Source organism: Chiloscyllium plagiosum, unplaced genomic scaffold (genome assembly GCF_037043375.1).
Source record: "Chiloscyllium plagiosum isolate Xiang-an unplaced genomic scaffold, Cpla_swu_hap1 HiC_scaffold_3, whole genome shotgun sequence".
Taxonomy (NCBI): domain Eukaryota; kingdom Metazoa; phylum Chordata; class Chondrichthyes; order Orectolobiformes; family Hemiscylliidae; genus Chiloscyllium; species Chiloscyllium plagiosum.
In genome coordinates this window covers 100,814,323-100,826,945 of record NW_028270141.1, presented here as the reverse complement: position 1 = coordinate 100,826,945, position 12,623 = coordinate 100,814,323, and the positions used below count along the sequence as shown (strand labels likewise).

The window sequence follows — 12,623 nt, the reverse complement described above, 5'->3', positions numbered from 1 at the left end:
TTTGTAAAGTAGTACACATAACTTCATTCAAATATTGAAAATAAAGAATCCCAGAATAAAATGTCGCATTTATAGAACAATTCATGACAAATAAGAGATTGAAATATTATTGGGGTGGGGAGAAAATAGAGTTGAATCTACCATCAATTGAGGAGTGATTGTGGCGTGGTAATCCAAAACAACAAACTAATGTTCTCAGGACATAGGTTCAAATCACACCATGGCAAATAATAAAAGTCTGGAATAAAATATTAACCCAATGGTGTCCAATATAATCACTGTTGATCATCGTAAAAATTCATCTGGTTCACAAATTTCCTTTAGGGAAGGAAATGTGCCATATTTACCTTGTCTGGCCTCTTTGCTCCTGATCCACAACAATGTGGTTGACGTTTAAATGCCCTCTGGGCAAATAATTATGGCCTAGCAAGTAACGAATATCTCCCATAAAAATCTAACTTAAAATGGCCATGATGTTGCTGAATCGCTGAACAGGTATGAGGGGCTGAATGCCCTACGTCTGCTCCTAAAATAAATTATAGCTATACGGCTATAGATACATAATTTCAGAAACTCTTCAACAGTGATACAGGTTGATCGGCTAAGTTGAAGCTAATTCTAAGTGAAATTTGAAAGACAGAGTAATGCGTGGGAGTATGCCTTTTATTTTGAACATAAAAATAACGTACAATAAAATAACAGTAATTCTTTATTGTAACTCAAATAAATGTCAAGAAGAATTCATAACCAATTTTAAACTTGACAAGAACAGTAATCCTTCCATAAACTAATATTCCTGAGGGGTACTACTATTATATATTTAAAAATGTGTTGCTGGAAAAACGCAGCAGGTCAGGCAGCATCAAAGGAGAAGGAGAATCGACGTTTCGGGCATAAGCCCTTCTTCAGGAATGAGGAGGGTGTGCCAAGCAGGCTAAGATAAAAGGCAGGGAGGAGGGACTTGGGGGAGGGGCGCTGGGAATGCGATAGGTGGAAGGAGGTTAAGATGAGGGTGATAGGCCGGAGAGGGGCTGGGGACGGAGAGGTCAGGAAGAAGATTGCAGGTCAAGAAGGCGGTGCTGAGTCTGAGGGTTGGAACTGAGAAAAGGTGGGGGGAGGGGAAATGAGGAAGCTGGAGAAATCTGTATTCATCCCTTGTGGTTGGAAGGTTCCTAGGCGGAAGATGAGTCGCTCTTCCTCCAGGCGTCGTGTTGCCATGGTCTGGCGATGGAGGAGGCCAAGGATCTGCATGTCCTTGGCGGAGTGTGAGGGGGAATTAAAGTGTTCAGCCACGGGGCGGTTGAGTTGGTTGGTGCGGGTGTCCCAGAGGTGTTCTCTGAAGTGTTCCGCAAGTAGGCGGCCTGTCTCCCCAATGTATAGGATGCCACATCGGGTGCAGCAGATGCAGCAAAATGATGTTTGTGGAGGTGCAGGTGAATTTCTGATGGATATTGAAGGATCCCTTGGGGCCTTGAAGGGAAGTGAGGGGGGAGGTGTGGGTGCAAGTTTTGCATTTTTTGCGGTTGCAGGGGAAAGTGCCGCGAGTGGAGGTTGGGTTGGTGGGGGGTGTGGATCTGACAAGGGAGTGGCGGAGGGAGTGGTCTTTCCGGAATGCTGATAGGGGTGGGGAGGGAAACATATCCTTGGTGGTGGGGTCCGTTTGGAGGTGGTGGAAATGACGAAGGATGATCCGATGTATCTGGAGGTTGATGGGGTGGTAGGTGAGGACGAGTGGGGTTCTGTCCTGATGGCGATTGGAGGGGCGGGGTTCAAGGGCGGAGGAGTGGGAAGTGGAGGAGATATGGTGGAGAGCATCGTCAACCACATCTGAGGGGAAATTGGGGTCTTTGAACAACCCAGATGGCCTCCTTCTTCAAAGACCGCAATTTCCCCTCAGACGTGGTTGACGATGCTCTCCACCGCATCTCCTCCACTTCCCGCTCCTCCGCCCTTGAACCCCACCCCTCCACTTACTACTATTATATACCAAACTACATTTATGTAGCTCCTGAAACAGCATAAAACATCTAAAGGTTCTTCACAGCAGCATTATCACACAGAAATTTGTGACCATTGGGAGGTAGGCAGTAAAAAAACTGATCAAATAGCTGAGTTTTAAGAGGCATTTTAAAGGAGGAGAGACAAAGTTGAGAGTTTTAGAAAAGACTTCTCCAGCTTTGGGTTTAGGCTAGTGAAGCTGGCAATGGTAGAATGATTAAAACTGGAAACACGCAAGACATCAGAATTGGATGAGCAAGGATATTTCAGAAAGTTGGAGGGATAAAAGGGGTTATAGAAATAGGGAGGGACAAGTCCAGGGAGAATTTAAAAATGGATAAAAATTTGAAAATCAAAGTGTTGTTGAATGAGTAGCTAATGTAATGAACACTGAGAACAGGGATACAATGAGAATTAGAGATCTGTTGCAATAATCCCAATATTATCACAAACAATTCTGTAGTAGATTCAATGTTTGGGTTGGAATCTACAATAAATAGCTTCCACTAGTTTATGAAGTTTCCAATATGCACTATTACTCAGTGGCTGTCTGCATAAAACTGCCAGCGTGATAATGAGAAGAACAGCTATGAATTTTCAGTTTATAGGTCCTTCTTTTCTGTATTATAAGATATCAACACAAGATCAATTTCTATCTCCTATGTATTAATTGTAACTCAGTTTGTAGTATACACACCTGAGTCAGAAGGTTGTATGCTCATAGAGTCATAGAGATGTACAGCATGGAAACAGACCCTTCAGTCCAACCTGTCCATGCCGACCAGATGTCCCAACCCAATTCAGTCCCACCTGCCAGCACCCGGACCACATCCCTCCAAACCCTTCCTATTCATATACCCATCCAAATGCCTCTTAAATGTTGCAATTGTACCAGCCTCCACCATCTCCTCTGGCAGCTCATTCCATACAGGTACCACCCTCTGTGTGAAAAGGTTGCCCCGTAGATCTCTTTTATATCTTTCCCCTCTCATCCTAAACCTATGCCCTCTAGTTCTGGACTCACCAACCCCAGGGAAAAGACTTTGCCTATTTATCCTATCCATGCCCCTCATAATTTTGTAAACCTCTATAAGGTCACCCCTCAGCCTCCAACACTCCAGGGAAAACAGCCACAGCCTGTTCAGCCTCTCCCTATAGCTCAAATCCTCCAACCCTGGCAACATCCTTGTAAATCTTTTCTAAATCCTTTCAAGTTTCACAACATCTTTCCGATAGGAAGGAGACCAGAATCACACGCAATATTCCAACAGTGCCATAATCAATGTCCTGGACAGCCGCAACATGACCTCCCAACTCCTGTACTCAATATTCTGACCAATAAAGGAAAGCATACGAAATGCCTTCTTCACTATCCTATCTACCTGCGACTCCACATTTAACGAGTAATGAACCTGCACTCCAAGGTCTCTTTGTACAGCAACACTCCCTAGGACCTTACCATTAAGTGTATAAGTCCTGCTAAGATTTGCTTTCCCAAAATGCAGCATTTTGCATTTATCTGAATTAAACTCCATCTGCCACTTCTCAGCCCATAGGCCCATCTGGTTCAGATCCTATTGTAATCGGAGGTAACCCTCTTTGCTGTCCACTACACGTCCTATTTTGGTGTCATCTGCAAACTTACAAACTGTACTTCTTATGCTCGCATCCAAATCATTTATGTAAATGACAAAAAGTAGAGGACACAGCACCGATCCTTGTGGTACTCCACTGGTCACAGGCCTACAGTCTGAAAAACAACCCTTCACGACTACCCTCTATCTTCTACCTTTGAGTTCTGAGTGAGGTGGCTGAAGAAATAGCAGAGGTTTTTTTTAGATTAGATTAGATTAGATTACTTACAGTGTGGAAACAGGCCCTTCGGCCCAACAAGTCCACACCGCCCCGCCGAAGCGCAACCCACCCATACCCCTGCATTTACCCCTTACCTAACACTACGGGCAATTTAGCACGGCCAATTTACCTGACCTGCACATCTTTGGACTGTGGGAGGAAACCGGAGCACCCGGAGGAAACCCATGCAGACACGGGGAGAACGTGCAAACTCCACACAGTCAGTCGCCTGAGGCGGGAATTGAACCCAGGTCTCTGGCGCTGTGAGGCAGCAGTGCTAACCACTGTGCCACCGTGCTACCCTTTGAACCAGTTCTGTATCCAAATGGCTAGTTCTCCCTGTATTCCATGAGATCTAAACTTTGTAATCAGTCTCCCATGGGGAACCTTGTTGAACGCCTTACTGAAGTCCATATAGATCACATCTACCGCTCTGCCCTCATCAATCCTCTTTGTTACTTCCTCAAAAAACTCAATCAAGTTTGTGAGACATGATTTCCCAGGCACAAAGCCATGTTGACTATCCCTAATCAGTCCTTGCCTTTCCAAATACATGTATATCCTGTCCCTCAGGATTCCCTCCAACAATTTGCCCACCACTGACGTTAGGCTCACTGGTCTATAGTTCCCTGGCTTGTCCTTACCATCCTTCTTAAACAGTGGCACCACACTAGCTAACCTCCAGTCTTCTGGCACCTCACCTGTGACTATCGATGATACAAATATCTCAGCAAGAGGCCCAGCAATCACTTCTCTAGCTTCCCACAGAGTTCTCGGAATAAAATCAAACCTGTCACTCCCCTTGGGCACTGAGGGAATGCTGCTCTGTCAGAAGTCCTGTCTGATTTCAGGTTGATGAACAATATGACTGCATTTCAAATAAGGGCAGCGGGAAGTTACCCTAGGTTGCCCACCCAATACGTATGCCTCAATCTATATCACAAAGAGCAGGTTATTAAGTAATTATTCCAGTGCTGTTTGTGGAGCTTGCTATGTATAAAATGGCTGCTGCAATTCCTTCCCTAAAAATGACAACACTTCAAATGTACTTCCTTGGCTGTAAAACACTTTGGGATCATATGGATTCCATATAATGCATTTTTCTTGAGTTCTAATTGCTTCTTCAACCATATGTACCTAATGAGCTCCAACAAAAAGAGCACCCACAACCTGCTGAGGTGCGGATTGTTCTGATATATGAGAAGTCATAAAGACAAAATTTTACTTAATTCACTCTGGAGAATGCATATATAATGACTGTGAATGTCAAGAAGAACTGTTGAGTTCAGAAAAACAAATTATTCCGAAAGGATGAACACAGTGTCCAGTTTAGATTTTATAAAATAACAATAAAAACCTTTTCATTTACAACAATGTCTCATCAAATAATTTCCCACTCACCAGAATTAGTGGAGTCAGAAATAGCATCAGTGGTGAAATATCACAACAAACCAAAATCTTCAGACTGTGTCAATAATCTGTTTTAGGTATGTTGTTATCCAGCAGTTTCTTGTTTTATTTTAAGAAAAAACTATGAATTTTGTTTTACTCTTAGCTACATGTTACAGAATGATTTTGCATTTCCAACAAGTGTTAGCCTTTATGAGGTTTTTGCTTATTGCTTTAGCAGTATTTTATCAACCGTGCCAACAGCCTATACTGAATGTGGTTTTAGTTGCAATTTGATAATTTGAAGTGAACTTTTAAAACCACTGTAGAAAATCTGTATTTCCAATGTAGTACTGCCTCAAGGTTACTCTCCACTGATTAATGGTTCGATAAAGTGGGATGAAAAGAAGCAATTTGAACAGGTACGGTGAGATTTCGAATAAAGGCAACAGAGTGCTGTTTAATGTTTTCTTGCTTCATCAATGAAACACTCTTTGTTGCAGCAGATGGTAAGACTGATGTGAGAATTAAAACAAACCCAAAATATTGATATGTTCTCTAACAGGGCAGCAATTCTCCCGAGTGCTCCACTTTAGTCAACGAACAGGTCCTACCAGCCATGCCTACAATAGAGTCAAAATTAGTTGCTGTAGTCAGGTTGGAAAGCAGAGGCTCAAAGGCATGGGTGGAGATAGATTAATGCAAACTGTAAAGGAAGAAAAGGAAGTTGAGAAAGCAGAGGAGAGTTAGTAAGTGAGAGGGTAAAGGAGTAAAAACAGAAAATGTAGGAGAAATTCAGCAGGTCTAGCATTATCTGTGGTGAGTGAAGCAGAATCAGGTTTGAAGACCAATACGATAAGAGGACTGCAGAATTGCAAATATATTATAGCCAAAAGAGAGAAAAAAAGGATAAACCTAACAATTGCTACCAGTAAGTCCAATGTTGCTTTTGAAACCATAACCTGTCAGAAAGATAACACTCACTTGGACAAGCATGGATTAATGGAGAGTGAAGAAGAATTTGTTAAAGACAATTTGCTCTGGACTAACTTAATAGAGCTTTCAGATAACATAGTAATGAGACCGGGTGAGGAAACCAGTTGGTGTTAAATGGATTTTCAAAAGGAGATTGTTAGAGTACAGCAGATTTGATCAATGGCAAAATTAAACATGTGAAAGAGTGAGCACAAATTCGATGGGCTAAATAACTTCCTTCTATTTTGTAGCATTCTATGTTTCTATGATTATACACTCCTGGGACGGAAGGGCTTTAGACTTCCACCAAGAATAGAAGACTGACTGCAAAGATTCTATAATTCTCAGCTGGAGAGACTTTAGGGAGAAAAAGTTTCTAAGAAAGATTCTCAATATTGAGGAAGGTGAGTTTAGAGAAGCCCAGTGACACTGTTGGTTTAGGGTGAGATGATGTGGTGAGAGGTGAGAGGCAAGGTGGCCCAGAATAACAGCTTCAGAAGTTACAATGGCAGTACATTTATCAACACTGAAGACTTTCGCTTTGGATAGCAAGAACTTAAATTTAACAGACATGTCGGAAGCTTTATCTTCACGTCTAATGGGATAAAGTAGTGGAACAGATCCAGAGAAAGTGTTAATATTGCTGACTGTTTAGAATTGAAAATCTTTAGTCTTTTGGAACTTGTGGAGGAATGTATACCTGAAGTATATAGGGAGACAGCTGAAAATACAAATATGGTGTTATATATACAGGGCCAGAGAGAGAAATCATGAAAAATCTGAATCTACTATTTATATTCTGGAACAACTTTAAGTTCCTGAACTTGGATGAATTCAACAATTCTATATGATCTAGAATTTCATCAAAAACACTCAGCACTATATTCATTTTCCTGCTGTGCCCAAAGTCTTCCCAGAAATCATCAGAACAGCTAAACTTTTCAATTTATATCCTTTAACCCAAAATGACTCTGTCATTTGTGAGATTTAACTTTTGTGATTTGGAGTCAATAACCAATACCTACAGCAAAAGAGCCACACAGCACAGAATTTTTAAAAAATGTTGCTGCTAGATAAATTATACATGTTATGATGAACTATACTAAAGTTTAAAAGAAGAAAACAATGCACTTTTATTAATTAAGTAATGGGTTTCACTGTTTAGGTTGTTTAAAAGCATTCCTGTAGCATCAAATTATACAAAATAACTGAAACAACCACCATCATTATACACCGTCAAGGTGTATTAGACATAGAAAAATACATCTTCAGAATAATGATAAAGCTGTTGGCTCACAATTTTCAAAAAACTTTTTGTTATAGAAATAGAACATAGTAAATATGAACTAACCTTCAGCATCAAAACACAGTGTGTTAATGAAGCTCTTGTGACCATCAAATTCCTGAAGCAACTGACCATTCACTTCATTCACATTTATATTCCAGACGCGGATGATGGAATCATAACCTCCTGTAACTACAAGGTACTGTACAAATGGATGATATTTTGCAGTATAAATAAATGAAGGGTGTGGAAGGATCTTTTCAGCTGGACTCTGATAGTTTTCTGTATTCCAAACCCTGAAAAGAGTAAACACATCAGGAAATGTTAATTCAGATTTTTTTTTAAAAATCGTACGATATGCAAAAGTAATTCGAACATTCAAAAGAAAAATGCTTTTTTCCCAGAAACTAGATCTTTATTACTCAAGTTACATCAACAATGTATATTCAAAATTACAATTTTATATAGTATTGATGCGCTATTCTAGCTGATCTCTATATTAGATCAATTGTTCTTAATTACTCATTCAGGGAAAGATGTGATGAAGCATTAATGTTAAATAAGAAACACTTGAGCAGGTATCAGCCACACAGTACAGAAACAGAACTTTTGATCCAACTTGTCCGCACCAACCAGATATCCTAAATCAGGGGTGGGGAACCTGCGGCCTTCTTGGCCATTGTGAATGGCCTTTTGAATGAATCCAAATTTTGCAGAACAAATCTTTTATTTTTTATTAATATGTTTTTATCGTCCTTTATTATTTTTATTTTAATCTTAAAATAAATGTATTTAAAACACCAGAGAGTAAAAGAAAATTCAATGAAATAATCCTCACAGACTGACCACCACAATTTTAAAAATGTGAATTTTGAAGAATATATAATTGAAGTTTCTTGGATGCGGCCTTATTAGATTACAACTAACATAATGCGGTCTTACAACATGAAAAGGTTCCCCACCTCTGTCCTAAACTGATCTAGATCCATTTGACAGCATTTGTCCTATATCCCTTTAAACCATTCCTATTCATATACCCATCCAGGTGCCTTTTAAATGCTGTAATTATACCAGCCTCCACACTTCCTCTGGCAACTTGTTCCATACACATACCATTCGCTGCATGAAAATGTTGCCCCTTAGGTCTCTTTTAAATCTTTCTCCTCTTATCTTATTTTTGCCCTCTAGTTTTGAATGCCCATACCCAAAGGAAAAGACCTTGGCTATTCATTCCATCCTTGCCCCTCATGATTTTATAAACCTAAAAAATGTCAGCCTTCAGCCTCTGATGGTCCAGGGAAAAAAATGGCCCAGCCTATCTGCCTCTCTCTGTAGCTGAAACGCTTCAGTCCTGGCAATAACCCATAAATCTTTTCAGCACCCTTTCAAGTTATCAGCATCTTTCATATTGCAAGGAGACCCGGATTGAATTAAAAGTGGCCTCACTAAGGTCCTGTACAGTCGCAACATGATGTCCCAATTCCTATACTCAATGCACTAACTAATGAAGGCAAGCGTGCCAAATGCCACCTTATTTACCTGCTTTTAAAGGACTATGCACCTACACCCCTAAGGATCTCTGTTCGGCAACAATCCCCAGGGCCCTACCATTAACTGTATAAGTCCTGCCCTGGTTTGCCTTAACAAAATGCAGCACATCATATTTATCAAAATTAAACTCCATCTGTCACTCTTTACTTCATTGACTCATCTGATCAAAAACCCGTTGGACTCTGAAATAACTCATCCTGCAAACATACTAACCATATCTCCTATATTTGTATCTAAATCATTTACATAAATTACAAAAAGCAGTGGACCCAGCACCAATCCTTACAGCACACTGCTGGTCACAGGCCTTCAGTCTGTAAAACAACCCTCGAGCACAACCTTCTGTCTCCTAAATTCAAGCCAACTTTGTATCTAATTGGCTAGGTCCCCCTGGATTCTATATGATCTCACCTTGCCAACAAGTCTATCATGCGGAACCTAACATCTTTCTGATGTCCATGTTAACAACATTTACTGCTCTAACTTCATTTGTCACCTCTTCAAAAACCTATCAAGTTAGCGAGATACAGTTTTCTTTTAAAAGAATGTTTACCCCTTCAACTCTCAAGGTTCCAATATCTACATTGCACCAAAGCTTGCAACAGGAGCAACTAAATGGTAATTAGGAAGGGGAATTTAGCCCTCCTTACCCTAATTATGAGACCAACTGAAGGCACTTGCTTTATGCTACTATAATGTTTCACAAGCATGGCAGCCCAAAAGCCTCATCTAAGTGCACATTCCTTATGATCTAAGAAATGGACAAAAACAAGCTGCTGGATCAGAGGACTAAAACATTGGCCAGGGTCAGCTAAGTGTTGGCAGGGAACCCCATAAATTAAGTGTCCACTGTTCCTTCCTCTCTACCTTTGTTCATGTACACATTTAAAAACAACTCATACCAACCATATTTTGGAATCAGTAGCATATTACTGGGGTCACTTGAGCCTTTAATAATGCTTAAATATTTATTTACATATGGTGGATGGGCTGATTTTGGCAACTACCCTCCATTATATAGGGTGTGTTTTGAGGTGGGAAGGAATTGCCAGGCTAGGTCCCTGACTGATTTTATATGTTTGCCTTCCGAAAATGCATCTGTGGGGGGTATGCAATATCCATTCATTGTTTCCAAGCCACATCATCCAAGATCTAAGCGCACACATTCTCAGCTGGAATTCCACCAGCATTGTTGATGGTATGGTGATAATGCCCCTGGACCAGTTATCTAGATTCCCAGGCTAATATTCTGGGAATATAGGTTTGAATTACACCAAGGCAGCTGGAGGAATGTGAATCTAATAAATAAATTTGGAATTAGTAGCTGGTCTCAGTGACAGTGACCACGAAAGGATTGTCGATTGTCAGAAAAACACATCTAAAGTCCTTGAAAAAAGGAAATCTGCTGTCGTTACCTTCATTGGCCCACATGTGACTCTGGCCTACAGCAACATGGCTGACCTCTAAATGCCTTTCGAAGTGGACTAACAAGTCATTCAGCAGTATCAATCCACTATAGGTCTATGGTGAGGAATGAAAGCATCTAGCATTGATCTAGCTACTCAAACAACAGAACACACCCAGCTTTAACAACCCTGCATTGAAATCAAAATATGCTGGAAATCACAGTGGGTCAAGTAGCATCCATGAAAGAGAGCAAGCTAACATTTCAAGTCAAGATGACTCTTCATTTGTGTTTCCAGCATCCACAATAATTTGCTCCTGAACAATCTTGCATTCTCCCCCTTACTAATAACTGAGGATTGTACCAAAATTGGGACAGCTACTATAAAGACTAGACAAGCAACAGCCTGACATGGTCATACACACATAATCGGATTTTACAATGTCCCAGACATCACCATTGCCATACCAACAATATAGGCAAATGCACCTGAAACTGGCTGAAAGTCAAAAGTATACAAGTGAAATTGTAAGCAATCTCTCAATAAAATTCCATGTCATGCTTTAATTTCCCCAAATTGAACTTGAGATAATTTTTTACTTCTTATAGACTTGAAAGTCAGGAATTGGAAGGAGGGAAGAACTCAAGAAAAGTACAATTACTAGTGGAGTGAGCTGCTAATTGACCTGATGGATTTCATCTCAGGGTCTTAAACGGAGTTGGAAGTGAGACAGTTGATGCTTTGATTTTAATTTTCTATAACTCATTAGATTCAGTGAAGGTCATTAGATAATTTAATATAGTTCCTTTAGATTGCAAAACAGCTAATGTAACTTCTTTATTCAAAAAATTAGCTAAATATCTTTCATAGGAAAAATGATGCTATTCTTAAAAACATAACAGGGCACAAGGTAATCAAAGAAAGTCAACAGATTTTTAAAAAAATTCATTCATGGGATTTTGCGTCACTGGACAGGTCAGTACCTATTGCCCATCCCTAATTGTCCAGAGGGCAGTTAAGAGTCAACAATATTGCTATGGGTTTGGAGTCACATATGACTCAGACCAGGTAAAAACAGCAAACCAAATGGGTTTTTCCTGACAAGTGACAATGATTTTATGGTCATCATTAGATGCTTAATCCAGATATTTACTGAATTCAATTTTCATGGCAGGATTTGAACCTGGGTCCCAGAACATTACCTGAGTCTCTGAATTAATTGTTTAGTAATAATACCATAAGACCATTGCCTCACCTAAAGAGGAAGTGTTATAGACCAGATCAAAACCCCTCAAAACATATCAAGGAGATAGCCTAGACCCTAACTTTTATCTTATTTAAAAACAAGTGTAAGGCACTTTGTTCCCAATTTGATTCGACTGGTCATACAACAGACTTTAAGCAAAACACACTTTATTCTTTCACCACAGTTAAACACAAGAAAGAAGAATTGGCATAATTTTAACTCTATCGAAATACTTAACAAAATAACATATATTTAGCTACATTCGTCAACTGTTCTGATACAGCAGCATCTTTTAAACACACCTTTGACAAAAGCAAATTCAGCAAAACCGTTTTCCCTCACTTGCTATCTCTTCCAGTCCAGGTGAAGGAACACTGACTGAATGAATCTAGCAACAGAGAGACAGCTGTACCAATCAGCTTCAATTCCAAAAACTCAAGTTCTTCAGCAACTGAAAGCAAAACTAAAACTCTTGGTCTGTGCAAGTCTGATTCCACCAATTAAGCTTCTTTTGTCTGCTTAAAAAAAAAGCTATTTACTCTGCTTTCCATGGAGCAGACACATCAGCACCAGATTTACAATCCCCTCTTCAACAGAAACAGATAAGAAAAAGTTCTTCTGAAAGGTACATTGTTTCACAGGAGTCAAAGGGAAAGTCATGTTTAACTAATCTACAAACACTCTTTGAAGGAGTAGCTGGTGCTGTGGATAAAGGAGATCCAGTGGATGTTACTGTACTTAAGTTTGATCAGATTTCTGCAAAAAGTTAAAACTTATGGTGGTGGGGATAACATATTGGCAAGTATACAAGATACAAGGATACAATGCTGGGGTCTCAACTCTACAACTCATGTAAATGACTTGGATGAACGGACCGAAGGTATGGAAGTTAAATTTGCTGATGATACAAAGATAGGCA

General features: G+C 40.0%; 1 protein-coding gene across 4 annotated transcripts in view; it reads right to left on the bottom strand.

The window, feature by feature from the left end:
- The window catches only part of ahi1 (Abelson helper integration site 1), a 259,803-nt gene that overhangs the window by 170,741 nt on the left and 76,439 nt on the right, over positions 1-12,623 (bottom strand). For all 4 annotated transcript variants that reach the window (XR_006311028.2, XM_043686138.2, XM_087981977.1 and 1 more), the window contains exon 13: positions 7,568-7,797. Coding sequence is in view for 3 of the 4 variants with exons in the window: in XM_043686138.2 (XP_043542073.2) it covers positions 7,568-7,797 (230 nt within the window). In the remaining variant the exon portion in view is untranslated. The remainder of the gene's footprint in view (positions 1-7,567; positions 7,798-12,623) is intronic.